This window comes from Staurois parvus, unplaced genomic scaffold (genome assembly GCF_062004578.1).
Source record: "Staurois parvus isolate SC_StPar_1 unplaced genomic scaffold, SC_StPar_1.0 ptg000276l, whole genome shotgun sequence".
In the NCBI taxonomy this organism is placed as follows: domain Eukaryota; kingdom Metazoa; phylum Chordata; class Amphibia; order Anura; family Ranidae; genus Staurois; species Staurois parvus.
Genome location: NW_028318072.1, coordinates 1,431,773 through 1,447,443, shown reverse-complemented (window position 1 = coordinate 1,447,443; position 15,671 = coordinate 1,431,773). Strand labels below are relative to the sequence as shown.

At 41.6% G+C, this 15,671-nt stretch overlaps 1 protein-coding gene across 2 annotated transcripts in view; it reads right to left on the bottom strand.

Moving 5' to 3' along the window:
- Nucleotides 1–7,450: 7,450 nt before the first annotated feature.
- LOC149458768 (DNA-directed DNA/RNA polymerase mu-like) overlaps nucleotides 7,451–15,671 on the bottom strand; it is a 175,457-nt gene continuing 167,236 nt past the window's right edge. For both annotated transcript variants that reach the window (XM_089681693.1, XM_089681694.1), the window contains 2 exons: nucleotides 11,827–11,910; nucleotides 7,451–7,657 (listed from right to left, as the gene is read on the bottom strand). In XM_089681693.1, the coding sequence (XP_089537819.1) occupies nucleotides 7,571–7,657; nucleotides 11,827–11,910 (171 nt within the window). In that variant the 3' untranslated portion in view covers nucleotides 7,451–7,570. The remainder of the gene's footprint in view (nucleotides 7,658–11,826; nucleotides 11,911–15,671) is intronic.

Below are 15,671 nucleotides of genomic sequence, written 5' to 3'. Positions count from 1 at the left end.
ATGGCGGTATATATACTAGGATTTTTTTTCTAATTTTTACTAGTAATGGCAGTGATCAGCGACTTTTTGCAGGACTGTGGTGGGCATTCTTACATTGGGGGGGAACTGACTTGGTGCCACTGACATCACCAGTGACACCAATACAGTGATCAGTGTTAATAAAAAGCACTGACACTGTACTAATGGCACTGGGCAGGAAGGGGTTAACATGTGGGACGATCAAAGGGGTTAACAATGTGCTGTTTTACTTGGGGCTGTGTCTGGGCTTCACTGTAAGCACACTGCTTTGCACGGCTGTGCTGTGCACAACCGTGCAAAGCAATGTACATGAGCTGACTGGGAGGAGAACTGACTTGTTTACTAACAGTTCTCCCTCCCGTCGGAGATGCTCGGTAATCACTGGGTGCCGGTGATTGACAGCCATGAATGGCGGCATAGGTAGGGCGCACGAGTGCCCCCTACCCGGAAATGCAAAATCACGTGTATATATACGTGATTTTGCGCATCCGCACCGCCTGTAGCAGTATATCTTCTATAGGGCATATGGGAAGCGGTTAATGTCTGTGTATTGTATGTTATGACTCCATGGCTCTGCCAACAGACCAGAGTCAAGAGACAGAGCCTCTTCTGCCTTCCCCTAGACATAACAAGCATGTAACCCTTATTGGTGGGGTGGACCAACTGCAAAACTTTGGACTTTATTTTATGTCCTTGTGACAATTTTGTCACCAGGATAGCAAGTGAGGGGAAATCTCCCCAACATGGCCTCAGACAGCAAGAAAAAAAAAAAAAAAAGGGAAGTAGGACAGAGGCTCTAACCATTCCCCACTAAAACCCTAGGGGGAAAAAAATGGAAAGGATCTTTGTACTCACCCCATAAATACCTTTTTTGGAGTCCATTAAGGGACACAGGTTCCAGCCCTCTGTTTTGCTTATGCCCTTGGTACTGCTTGCTAGAAACAGGCATGCTGGCCTACAATTTTTTGCCAGTGTCCAGTCCTGTAGGTGTTAGTGCAACTGGTCAGTATCTGAATTCCTGTGCCCCTCAATAGACAAGGAAAAAAAACAAAACATTTTGGTAGGCGTTACACATTAAGGCTATGGCACATTGTAATCTTTATAAGCAAGGTGGACAACATCAGCGTTTTGGTAGCCAGTAGCTGGTCAGAGATAAAAATTAGTAGCGCACCAAAATGAAAATTCTGGTGCCGAAAATTGCAATGCGCAGTTTTTAAAAATGAATATATATTTTCTCTTTAAAAAATACACTTTGATTAAAAAACACAATATATACCCCAGTTTTATTTTTTGCAAAATATGAAAGAGGATGTTACGGCAAGTAAATAGATACCAAACATGTCACGCTTTAAAATTGCACACGCTCATGGAATGGCGTCAAACTGTGGTACTTAAAAATCTCCATGGGTGATGCTTTAAAAATGTCTACAGGTTAGCAGTGTAACGTTACAGAGGTCTAGTGCTAGAATTATTGCACTTGCTCCGATGTTCGTGGTGATACTTCACGTGTGTGGTTTGAACACCGTTTACATATGTGGGCGTGGCCTATGTATGCGTTCACCACTACGTGCAAGCACGGGGGCACGTTAAACTCTTTTTTCCTTTTTTTTTGCACTGTCCCTTTAAAAAAAACATTTTAATCACCTTTTTTCTTATCACAAGGAATGCATGCATCCCTAGTGATAGAAATAATTAGTGACAGGTCCAATTTATAGGAGAAATATGGGGTCAATAAGACCTCACATCTCTCCTCTGCAATGTAAAGCATTAGATCAAAAAAAAAAGCATTGATTTAGTGCTTTAAAGTGACATCGCTTCGGTCCTCCAAGGGCATAGAGAGGAGCGGAAGCCATCTTTCCTTCACTAATCTCTATGCCCAGCGCCGGGATTGTTTGATGGTTTCTCAAGTAAGGCTGAGAACTACCAATTGGCGGGGGCGAGGTTTTTTCGGCACCTGTATCGGTGCTTTCTTTTTCATATTGACCAATGACAATTTTGGTGCACCCTTAATAAAAATGTAAACATTCGAGGCATTGTAAAGAAATACTGACCTCACTGAAAAATTCTCCTGCGTGGAGGGCACTGGTGATATACCCTCAGGAATCTTGGGCCCTTTAATCTATAAGCTCTACTTTCCTACAATAGAATTCAGGTTTTAACTGAAATGAAAGTTGGTTGAATGACATCACAGGCACAGATAATAAGCAGAAATGACTAGATTGACTGTGATTCATACTACATGCAGAATTGACTTCGAATAAAACACAAAAATAGTTTTGACATTAACAATGATGCTGAAAACTAATCTTTTTAAAATACCAGTTACAGCACCAAGCACAGGAATTTATAGGAACTGACTTCCAAGCATCACATCAAAACGCTTGTTTTACACAGATTAGGCAAAGCAATGTTTGCACTATAGTATCCTGTTCATCTAACACACGTTCTCCTGTGGCCAGGACCATGATAAATAGCCGTTCCTTCTTACCTGGCAGTACCCGATCACCACTATCTTTGTCCCAAAATACAGTGCATGGAGATTCTGAATGGCCAATCACCAAACCTGAGACCCACCTTGTAAGGAAGTGTGCCTGGCTCTGGAGAGTTTCAGTTTTCTATCTTAAAGAAGACTTTAGCAGGGATTCTGGCAGAGGTAGTTGGGGGGAGCACTGTGAAATACAGGATGTATTTTGTGCTATTTATAAAGTAAACTTTTCTTTGCTAAACAAAAGAGAAAAGTACAGGTTCACTGTAAGGCTGGGTTCACATGCGTGCGGTATATTGCATGTGATTCCTGTGCAAGTCATACGATTTGTGTGCAGTGCGATCGGAGCCATACATTTTGTATGGCTCTAAATCGCACCCGCACCAAAAACGTGCAGGACCTTTTTTTGGGTCCGTACTAGAATCGGATCGCATGGGTATTCACACCTATATGATCTAATTCTGCACATCGCACTGTGTTTTGCGGACCGCTTTCGGGGTGTTAACACACATACCCGCAGCTTTTTGCATGAACGGGGTGCAATTCTGATGCAGTGCGGAATTTGCACTGAAACCGCTTCAAATTCCGCACCGTATCAGTGTGAACCAGGGCTAAGTGAATGTGACTTTCATTGAAGTTTTTCTGTTGTAAACTACATCTTTATATACTGTGAAAGCCATAAATAAAACTAGACAAACAGGGCAATGTGCTAGTCACCAATATTTCTGGTAGGTTCCCTGCAGCCAATTCTCCAGGACCCTGTTCCAAGCCATGGGTCTGTATGAAGGCAAACATAAAAGTAGGGGAGTAGAACTTTGCTTCCTGATGTCACACCTGATGATGTCCAGTTATCTCATGACTGGTTGGGCAATAGCCAAGAAACAAGAGAAGTGAAGAAGGATATACACAGAGTGTACGAAGCAAAGAGATGTTGCACTGCAGGTCAAGTGCAGCTTCCTCTCCAGCAGGCAGAACAATGTGCAGCACCGTAATGACATCATCAAATCTTCTGAGATGCCTTAAATCAGCTTTTGCGCTCATAATCCTCCTAATAAATTTTCAGGTCTCAGAAAACCCCTGCTAACATCAGTTTATCAGGGGATCAGTAGGAAAATGCCCTCCCTACATTGTAGTCAGACTGTCTCCCTAGCAAAAAAAAAAAAAGAACATTGGTGTCATGCCTTGGACATCACTAAGCAGAGTTGGTTCTGAAACTTTGCAGACACCATAAAATGGGAGGTCAATAAGCCCCAGCTCAAGGAACCCCTAGCAACTTTTAGAGGAACCCTGGTCAAGAATGGCTGTGAGGCTAGGTTCACACCTATGCAGGTTGCGTTTGAGCCGTTTCTGCTTTGTGTTTTTGCCACTTTTTTTTTGTTGCTAGGCAGATTTAAAATGCATCAAATACGCAATACATGCTTTTCTGCAGCATTTCCATTGAAGTCTATAGAACCAAAAACACAACTTTTTGCGTTCAAAAAAGTCCGACGCTTTCTAAAAAAAAAACGCACAGGTATGAACATGTCCCATAGGAAATAATGTTAAATGGACTGTACTGCGTTTCTGCAAAACACTTCAGAAAACACTTAGGTGTGAACCTAGGGTAAATGATGAGCTCACACTGCAGAAACCAGCCTATGAGGCTACAGACGCTGCAGTGCCTAGGCACAATCACTGCTATTTTTCAGGAGGAATTCAAGGCAAACTTCACTTTCGAATATAGGTCCACTTTAAATTCCTTGCAGAAGCCACAGTAAATGATTGTCTATGAATAGTGAAGGCAGGCAGACACAGGAATAGATATACTGTCCACTCCTGTTACACCATGTAGAGTGGTTAGAACAACATACACATAGGCCAGCAAATTTGTTTGTTTGTTACGTGTGGCTGGCACACAGTGAACATACTCTACCTGCTCCTGGATCTCTCAGCATTACAACACTGTCTTGTACGGCATTACATTTTCTTCCATGCATGCATTTTTTTCTCAAAGTGAATTATGCAATTACATATTTTTAGAGACCCAGTCTTTAGAGAATACAAGGTCTTGCTGACTTGACAGAACTCAGAGGCGCTGGCAACTCTTAGACTTGCAAGTTTGTCAGATGAAGGAAAACTAGCTGTGGTGAGGCAGCTCCTACACTGCAAGGCTTCCCTCGATTGGCACCCAGCAGTAGCTCAAACCATAAAAATACAGAAGTGAGTGCCGAACCAAAATACAATAAGAAAGTCCAAGATCGTTTTAATTGTTGATTAAAAAAAAAAAAAAAATTCATATAAAAAACACCCCCCTTCATCAGGGATCAACACAGGATACAACTTAGATGGACTTAGAGACCAGGGCCTTCACAGATCTACAGTTAGGTCCATATATATTTGGACACAGGTACAATTTTAGTTTTTTTCAGGTATTCACCGAAACATATTCAGTCTATAGTTATAGAATAGATAAGGGCTGAAAGTGCACACTCCCAGGTTTAATTTGAGGGTATGTACTGTACATCCAAATTGGAGGAAGGGTTTAGGAATTACAGCTCTTAAGAGTACCCACCTCTCCTTTTTCAAGGGACCAGAAGTAACTTGACAATTGAATCAACAACTGTTTCATGGCCAGGTGTGGGCTACTCCTTCGTTATTTCTTCATCAATTAAGCATGTAAAAGGTCTGGAGTTGATTCTAAGTGTGGTATTTGCATTTGGAATCTATTGCTGTGAACCTACATCATGTGTTCAAAGGAGCTGTCCATGCAAGTGAAACAGGCCATTGGAGGGCTTCAAAAACTAAACAAATCCATCAGAGAGATAGCAACAACATTAGGAGTGACCAAATCAACAGTTCGGTACATCCTGAGGAAAGAACAACGCACTGGTGAGCTCAGCAACATAATGTGTGGATGTCCACGGAAGACAACAGTGGTGGATGATCGCCGGATCCTCTCTATGGTAAAGAAAAACCCATTCACAACATCCAGACAAGTGAAGGACACTCTCCAGGAGGTGGGCGTTTCATTGTCAAAGTCTACAATCAAGAGAAGACTTCACGAGAGCAAATACAAAGGGTTCACCACAAGGTGCAAACCATTCATAAGCCTGAATAATAGAAAAGCCAGATTAGACTTTGCCAAAAAACATCTAAAAAAGCCAGAGCAGTTCTTGAAAAGCATTCTTTGGACGGATGAAACTAAGATTAATCTGTACCAGAATAACAGGAAGAAAAAAGTGTGGAGAAGGCTTGGAACAGCTCATCCAAAGCACACAAACACGATCTGTAAAACATGGTGGAGGCAGTGTGATGGCATGGGCATGCATGGCTTACAGTGGCACTGGTCCATTGGTGTTTATTGATGATGTCACAGAAGACAGAAGCAGCCGGATAAATTCTGCAGTGTTTAGAGATATCCTGTCAGCCCAGATTCAGCCAAATGCAGCAAAGTTGATTGGGCAGCACTTCACAGTACAGACGAACAAAGATCCAAAAACACACTGCAAAAGCAACCCAGGAGCTTTTTAAGGAAAAGAAGTACCGGTAGAATATTCTGCTGAGTCAATCACCTGATCTCAACCCAATTGAGCATGCATTTCACTTGCTGAAGGCAAAACTAAAGGCAGAAAGACCCACAAACAAAGAACAACTGAAGACAGCTGCAGTTAGGCAAGCATCAGAAAGGAGGAAACCCAGTCTTTGGTAATGTCCATGGGTTTCAGACTTTAGGCAGTCATTGCCAGTAAAGGATTCTCAACAAGATATATAAAACGAAAATTTTATTTATGATTATATTCATTTGTCCAATTATATCTGAGCCCTTGAAAATGGAGGGACTGTGTATAAAAATGGAGGGACTGTGTATAAAAATGGTTGCAGTTCCTAAAATTTGTACTTGATATTTATGTTCAACCCCTTGAATTAAAGCTGAAAGTCTGCACTTCAAATTCATTTGGATTGTTTCGTTTTAATTTATTCTGGTGGCATACAGAGCCAAAAGTATGAAAATTGTACTGTGTCCAAATAAATATGGACCTATCTGTATATTAGAACCAATATCACCCCCCCCCCTTACTCCTCTGCAACAGAGGAATCTTTGAAAGGTTTTGGATATATTTCATCATGCAAATTAAAAGGTTACTATAATCACTTTAATCTATTTTTTGTTTCCGTTTAATCTATAGGATTAGACAACATGTACAAAATGTGTTGGAGCTTTCTAGCTTGACATTTCACTGCTATTGCCATACCACAAGTGAATTTCAAGGGACCTGAAAGATCTCACCTATGTGAATGCCACCATATATCTGTTGCTTATGTTTCAGAAGATCCAATACACACAATAATTGTATGAGGAGTTATCCAAAAGGTACTAAACAGCAGAACGTACTTGCACTGTGGAGTGGATTGTCTAAATGAAACCCAGGATGCAAATACCACTACTACTTTTAATTCAGTTATTTGGGCAGGCATAAAGGAAACCAGTACTGAAAGAAGTAAGCAAGATGCCACTGCCAACTTACTTCCAGAAATATCAGTTCCCTAACCTTTAATTTGGAGTAACGGACCTGGAACAAGTACACAGATAAGAACGTCATGGTTGTTTCAAGTCTGTACCTTAGTCATCAAATAATCATGATGTGCAGGCTACAAGAATTTTCAGAAAGAGTGGCAGCCTCTATATTGACTAATTACAGGTTTTAATCATACCCAAGATCACAGTAAAGTTACTCAAGCATCCATGTATGCCATGCTAATCAGATCAGCTTTCTCAGCACCCCCCCCAAACTCCAAGAATTGTACTATGCAAATCTTCCCCAGGTTTTTGTCATACTGGTCAGTGAGTGTGCAAAGAAGTAATAATGCTAGGTACCAGAAGAAGTAAAGGAGAAAAAAATGTTACTTGTAAAAAATAAAAAAAAAGGGAACTATTTACTTAAAATTACTCTAACACCACCACAGAACTACTAAAATCATTAAAAACTTTATATAGAACAATTGTGCTTTGCGTTTACAAAAATATAATACCTTTACATATCCTCAGTAAAATAATCACAGATATGTATATGGAGCATAGAATGATCATCAGGCATTTCTGTCTGAAGGGGGCACATACTCCAGACCCAAATGTGCAAAGATATCTTCCTCGCATGTTGCTGAGAAGGAGCATTTCTGGGGAAAAAAAAAAAAAAAAAAAAAGAACAGTAGGAAATATTTGTGTTGTAGCCCAAAATATATAATCGTGAATGAAAAATGTATAACATTTCGGCCTCATGCACACTGGATGTTTTTAACATCGCTGTTAAAGGCATCTGGCTTTTTTTTTTTAGGTGCATTTAGTGCTTGAGCATTAACTCATTTCAATGGCCTAATAATAATGAAATGAATTAACACCCAAGAGCTAGATGCATCTAAAACGCCTTACACACATTTACAAGTGTCATGTGTTTTTTCTGTCAAAACGCTGCTGCCAGAGGAGGAAAAGCATCTAGAAGATGGCAGCAAAACCTCCAGTGTGCATGAGGCCTTTCCGGGATGCCTAATTTTCAGCTTCGAATTTAAGAACCACAAAGATGAATTTGTGAAAAAACACAGAATAGGATTGATGACTTACCAGAAAGGGACATAGGATAGCCATCTTGAACAGTGGCAAAGAAAAAAAAAAGCAGCTGTGATTGCCCACATATAACCTCTCCCACTCCCAGCTAGCCTCAATTTTGAAGCAAGCAATAGGAAGATCATAGAAACAGAGGGGTGGCACTTGTGTCCTTGTACAGTAGTTTCAGAAACTGATTTCATTGCTAGGTAGAAAATCCTATTTTCTTAGTTGTCCAGAACAGGGCACGGGACGCCTAACTGTGGGTAATACAGTAAACCAATAACAGGCCCACAAAACAAACAGTCCAAGAATGGCTTGACAGAACTCAGGGAGCGGCTTGTAGTGCCCTACGCCTTAAACTGGCATCAGAGGTGGCCTGATTACCTGGCAACATATAACTAATATCAGAAGACCATGTGGCAGCCCTGCAAAACTGAAAAACAGGAAGCACTAAGATATGGTAGTGTGGACCTCAACAGGGGAGGAAGGAACAGGCTTGAATAAAGACTTATCTAAATGACCTAGCAATGGTGGACCGAGAAGCAAGAAGCTCCCTGCAGAAACGGTCCTTGCATGAAAGGATATTGCTGAGAACATTTGGGTGGAGCGAATACCTTTTCAAGATGAGGCCAGTCAGACAGGCTCTAAAGCAGCTCATAGGGGTTGCAATTTCTTTGGTTGCAGGAAAGAAAAATCGCTCGATTCCCCCATCAACACATTCAGTGTTAATGGGGGAATCCCTCCTGCAGAGTCATTGTGTTCTGCCTTCAGTATGGTTCTGGGAGCCTTCCTGTCAGGAGAACACAATTATTATGGCTTGCAGCTTTAGCCGCTGGCAATAATCTCATGCTGGACATCCGACATGTTGGTCCATCGATTGTACCAAAGTCAATCAGCCTGTCCATAGATGAACTTACTCAACAGGCCGAGATTCAATCCATCTAGGGCCAGCTTAAGAGCAAGTGGACTGGAAAGGTCTCATCGGGCTTGGGTAATTGTAGGGACCTTGTGGAGCAGATTCAGGCAGATGCTAAACAAAATCACATGGCATCAGTAAGGGTGGTAATAGTATGCTTAGTCTGGGTGAAATTTAAGCAGAAGGCAACTCATCCTGATCCAATTCCCCAGAAGGATAATGGGGATATTCGTCTACTTCCTCTTCCGGCAGTGTGTGTGTGCAGCAAAGGCAAAATCAGGATGAAATTCTACTTATGAATCAAACAACTGGCAAAAAAGTCCTTCTTCGATAGATTGGAGGAAGGCTGAGCAGCCAAAAGGGCCAGAAAGGTGACTAGAGGAAGGGAGGCAATGAGACTGGTACTAGAGCACAAGAGCCCTGTAGAGATAGAATACCACCACCTCCCTCTCTCCCATTAAACTCCAATGAGTAGCAACATCCATCCATGGCTATGATACACTGTGTGAAGTATTGCAGTCCACCTTCCTCAATGAGGCAGATTTAAAAAGGCACAAGCCCTGCACTTACCACGGCATATGTCTTTGCACTCCAAAGAGGATACAAGGGATCACACTACATCCTGGCTTTGCACTCCATGATGGGCATACCTCACATAGGAATAGGGGACAGGGCCCTGCCAGAGGCAGAACATGGCCCTGGACCAGCATAGCAACCTGCAGCTAACTACCTGCCAACAGGAGCAACCACGCAGGATCCAGTACCCAAAATATCATAACCGGCCACTCATATAACTTCATCCAAGCAGTGCAGCCAGGAGAATTAGCTTGGGATAAAAACCTCCTTAGAAAAGAGGTGAACTTCTCTCAATAAAGAGAATAGACCCATCACCCAAGGATACTAGCAACAAATGTAGCCTAACTGGGATTGGGAGGGGTTCAATAGGAATGTTCATGTTTCTTGCAGTTTTCTTTTCCTTAAAAAAAAAAAAAAAAAAAAAAAATACAAAAAACGGGAAACAGGAAACATCCTAACACTTTAGGCTAAGACTATTTGCTCAGTCGAACACCCATTTATGCAGCTGTAAGCACAGGAATCTCCTTAGATGTACACAGCGTAGAGGTCTCCCTCATATTTCCCCTGCTGGTCAAATGTTCTTAACCTATATTGTTAGGCTATTTTCTCTGTGGCTGAATGTTAACTCTCAAGTACAAATGTTCTTATGGCTATTTTGCTTTTAGTATCTTACATTCGCCCGGTGAAAGGCAACACTGTGTTGGTATTATGGATATATGTGAGATACTCTTTAACAGGTAATACTCCACTGCAGGAAGCAGTGGCTAAAAGTGCTTCCACACCATAACGATGGATTGGGGCCTCAGAGAAAAGGTAATGAATGTGTGAGCAAACATAAGACTGATATTATGCTGTAGGTAGATGACATCAGGTAGAAGCACCCACTGGAACGTTAAACTGCAGCACTGAAAGCTCTACAGCACCATTCTGCAGTGACCACTGTGAAAGGCTAGGCCCTGTCACAGTGCAAGTATAGGAAAATGTGCACAGGATTCGCATGAAGGCTCGAAAGCATGGTTTTTGAATGGAGAAGACTGGCTTCTCAGTGTTGTCTGGGTTTTGTAATCCTGGATTGGGGCCTAAATCTTGAAAGCTGCAAAGTGTGTTGGGTTGGACAGAGCTTCCAATCCTGTGTTCAGGTCTTCCTGGAGGACTGTAGGTTGTACGAGTACACAGATGTGCATGCTCGTTATAAGCCAAGCCTGAGCATAGCTCAGGGTTCCCATTTGAGAGACAAAGCCCTGTCAGGAGAGAGCTGTGTTCTCCTGCTGGACACTGCACCCGATTTCGGGGGCTTCCTTGCCCACAGGACTGGAAAAGTTAGGACAGCTGCATCAGTCTGTGGAGACTAAGAAAGCTGTGGCAGCTAGCGAGTCCAGGGGACTGGAGGGAGTCCGTAAGTCTCAGGAGATGGAGCAAGCTCAGGGGGCTAGGAGAACCCTATAGGCTTCTAGTGGGCTCATGCAGTGAGGTGCTATGACTAAGGCTAAGTGAACCTGTAGAGCCCGAGGTCAGACAGACCAGAGATGATAGCAGCAGTGCTGCTGACAAGAGAGCCAGGTGGCTTTGTATTTTCAGCTGTTTTGCTGGAGAAAATCCCCCGTGTGGGCAACTTTGCTTTTCCTTTTCAATAAAAGTGGTCTATCGTGCCCTAAAATGGAGTGGCACAACTCACTGTAAAACGCATCTAACATATGACACATATCACACCACTAACAGGGTATCTCGTTCTTCAAGGGAAAAAGAGGTTAATACCAATTGCTTCAACCAGAGAGAACTCATAGCACAGGGAGCACAGCCTGTAAAAGTCTCTGCATGCATAAAAAGCCAATGGATGATTTGGCCCTTAGCCTTCAAAAATATTTTTTAGATGGACTGACCCATTAATACACATCACTCTTATCAAACCAAACCAAAACATTGGGCCTGCTTAGTCTTTACTTAATAAATGAAACAATATACCTAAAGGTCTGGAAATGTCAGAAATAAAAATCATCTTAAAGGACAGCTGTATTGTTCTGATATGCGGGCTGCCATTGCGCATCTCTCGTTCTCAAAATGCTAGGAACCAGTATGCAGATCAAGTGGTTCTCTGACTTGTTAATCTGTATGCTTGTTCCAGCTAGGTGACCCAAAGTATTGAAGCCAGAGATAGTTAAGCAAGTAGTATTTTTAGAAGGTCAGCAATGGTAGCCTTCATATTTCCCCTAGTACAGAATTTCTATTGATAGTCCTATTGTTATCTCTCACCTTGTCTCCATCAAAGAGTCCATGGCTGTTAAGAGTCCATTTTTTTTCCTGCCATGAGAAGCGTCGCAGCTCTCTCTCAAAGTGCTGTAATAAAAGTGAATGCATTAGTCTAAGATCACATACTGATTGCTTAGTCTCAATGAGTTTAAAGAGAACCATGATTGAGCCTCTACAATTTTACCTGAAAATAATTAGAACTGCAGGCTGCCTTATCAAAGATATATATCTAACCCTATAGTTGGCTTTACTTTGCCCATCTATAACTGACCTGTTAGAAAACACATGTGAAATAACATCAGTAAAAAAATTTAAGGCTGTGTGAATGAAGCCCAAGGCTCACCCTTATTTTCCAGTCAAATTCCAGAGCCACTAGGTATTTGACAGCCTTGCGCCGTGAAGTGTGTGTATACTTGGCAACTTAAGCAGGCCATACACAGCTAGAATCCCAATTGAATCCTGCTGGGACCATCCAAAATTTATACCATGAGTGGCTTTATCAGCTCCACCTGGCTTGACAAACTTCAAATGAAAAATCAAAGCAGCTGGGTGAAACATTCTCAGCCAAACAGTGACTACAGCCCATCAGATGTTGATGCTGTTTAATACAACAGCTGGCAGCAGAGACTCCTCCATCCACAACATTTAAGATGGAAGGAGTAATCGATTACTATAAACATACTCATTGTGAGTATAAACCCTGATTCGTACTACAATGTGGTGCGAGAAACCTGTAACCCATGCGTGTTTCCCACACCATGTTCAACACTGCCTTTTTCGAGCTGCAGGTGTTGGTGCAATGTTAACCACACCTCAAACGCAAGTTGCAAACTGCGATCTGGTTACAGTAAGTTTCTAAAATTGGTGCATGCACTACTTTGGTGCGATTTGGAGTGATTTGAGCCCATTCAATTGGGCTCAAATTGCACAGCACTGAATTGCATTTCAATATCACAGGAATGCAGTTTGCTTCCTGTGCGATTCATAGTGTAAACCTAGGCTTAGAAAATGTTTTGCAGTGTGATTAAAGTATAGTTTTCCTACGGTTTGGGCTGATCACATCTAGCTAAAAAGCCTGCGTTGTCCTGATACAGTATAACACATAGTACAGTACTTCCTAGCACACGTACAACTCTCAACATGCCCCACCCTCACAGGAGAATTGCAAGGAATGCTCAAAGTATTTATACAACTGAAAAATGCACACCAAACCTAGAGGCTGCTTCACAAAGAGAGGAAAAAACAAACTTGTATTGATGAAGCTACAACCAGTTGCAAATTTACAAATGTTTCCTTCTAAAAAACTGATGCAGGCTAAATTCTGATAAACACAGGTAGCTGCAAGTATGACCCGATTCTTGCCTAAGATACACCTCACGTTTGTGTTCTAGAGACCGGTTTACACATTTAAAAAGCCATACATACAGCATGTCAAACATAAAGCAGAACCAAATCTGCTGCAGTTCTCCAGGGCCTCTTGCCATAACACACAAATATGGGAGACTTACCTGCCAAGACTTACCTTGCCCCCCGACCAGCAATGCAACATCCGGTATTGTACACGGAGACGCACATGGGCAACAGTGGGTGTACAATAATGGTTTGTTCACACAAGATGCAGGGACTGGTATTTTATTGCACTGGATCAACAGCAGTCACAAGGGCACACAGAAAAGCATATTTTCTATGTGCAGTGTTCACCCTGCAACACAGCCCCTGAGTGCCAAGCAGTGCGGAAAAATGCATACTGTATGCATTTTTCTGCAACGGACTGGAGCTCATCTGAAGGCTCTATATGTTGTCCAATTTTATGCATCACTGCCAAGCCAAATACATGAAATGTCATTTTTAAATTGAAAGAAGGCTGGAATTTAAAAAAAAAAAAAAGTGATATGCTCAAAACGCATATCACAACACCCCTTCCCAGACCACAAAGCGACAACTGCCCGCACAGTAAAACCCTGCATTTTACAGTGTAGGCCAGTGTGATCAGGCCCTTAGAGAAAATTGATAGAAGGCAGAAAAAGAGGTTTTGTAGTAGAATGGACACACAGCATCTCTAATAGAGAGGCTCTACATTAAGTTATCAGGTCTAGAGAGTCAATCTGGTAAAAATGGTGTGCCTCAAGCTTGACACACTCTGACACACACACACACACACCTGACCATACAAACTACAAAGTTTGAGGTGAACTGTACAAGAAAAAAAAAAAATGTTACAATGAATATATTGATAACGAAAATAGAGGTGTATAGAAGTTTGGCGAGGTTTAAAGTTTGCCTATATGGCATGAGTTTTAACTTTTAATTGCATATTTATGAAGGATATTGAATATACTGAACAATTTATACATGGTTGGATTTATCATTCAATTCCATGTTCTTGTTCAGGCAATGAAGGAGATCACAGAGAAATGCTAACCTATTTAAATAAAAAGAAATCTTAAAACAAGCAAAACATAATATGCCTTCCTATCTATTAACTAATGCTAGCAACCCAAGGATTAAAACGAGTCAATGCTGATAATCACATGTAAATCTACCTGTGTCTACACCTACTATGGTAATAATCCTAAAATCTGTACTATATTGACAATATTGTATGAATATGAACCGGTCTATCTTACCCTGTTATACCTTGTGGAAAACGGAATAAAAAAATATTTAAATATAAAAAGAGTCAATGCTGATTGAGAGAGTGAAGTTCTGCTTTAAGGCCACAGCGAGTTGAGTTGAACACATTTGCCTCTTCAAACAAAGTACAGGCACCAAATTATGTTTTTTGTTAAGGGCTGCAGGACAGTGGCTGCTAAACAGCAGTTATTATTGAAGTCATATGATCTTTCATCAAACCCCATCAACACCCAAATGAGTCAAAGACCCTTCATCCAAGTTGACCCATCAGAATCTGATAGTCTGCATGAATAAATTCCTGATACATCACAATTTACAGTAACAATATACATAAAAAAAAAAAAAAAAAAAAAGACTTCCCCTTAATCATTAAAAAAATTCCTTTAGCACCACACAAAAGGTTGTTGTGGCTGAGCGGAGGGTAGGTTGATTTCATCATCAGTGTGGTGCAGCAGGAAGCAGAGTTTACACGTATTGGCCTGTCCCAATTTTGGTGTGTGTGTATCCTTCTCTGTTCAATAGAAACCGGTCGTTAGTCCTGCTGGAAAACCAGCATTTGACCAGCGAACACAGCCAATGGCTGCAGTGTTGATCAGTGTATTCTAACTAAGAAAGGAAGGGGGGGGGGGGGTGTCCGTTTCCTCAGACTAAGGCCCCATTCATATATGGGCATTTCAATCCCAAAGCACTCTGCAAAAATGACAAATCTCACCAAGCATATTCAGATGCCATTCATTTTTCAATGCCACAAAAATGTGGTGCCATTTTGCTGCGACAAATTGCACTGCAATCGCAGCAAACCACATCATGGGAAGATCGATGCTCAAACAGGGGCAGGAGCTTCTTTGCGGTGAGAAGCTTCCCACAATGCAGTTTGCCACAATGTATCACATCACAATCACAGCGTTTTGGTGCCATTGAAACTAACGTTGTAGGATTTTTCATTTTTGCTTTGGAATCACTGCAATTCTGCCCAAGATCGCAAACACCCAGATGTGAACTGGGCCTAAAGCTGGCCATACACTGTTTTTTTTTTTTCTTCTTTAAATAAGTGATTCTTCCATTCACATAAATGAAATGGATGAAGGAATCCAGGATATGGAAGATATTGTATTCTGACCGCAGGACCCACCACTATCAGAAGACACTAAAGAGTAGTAGCAGCCACTGTTCAACAAATGTTTTCCAGCATGTCCCTTTGACAGATGTCTATC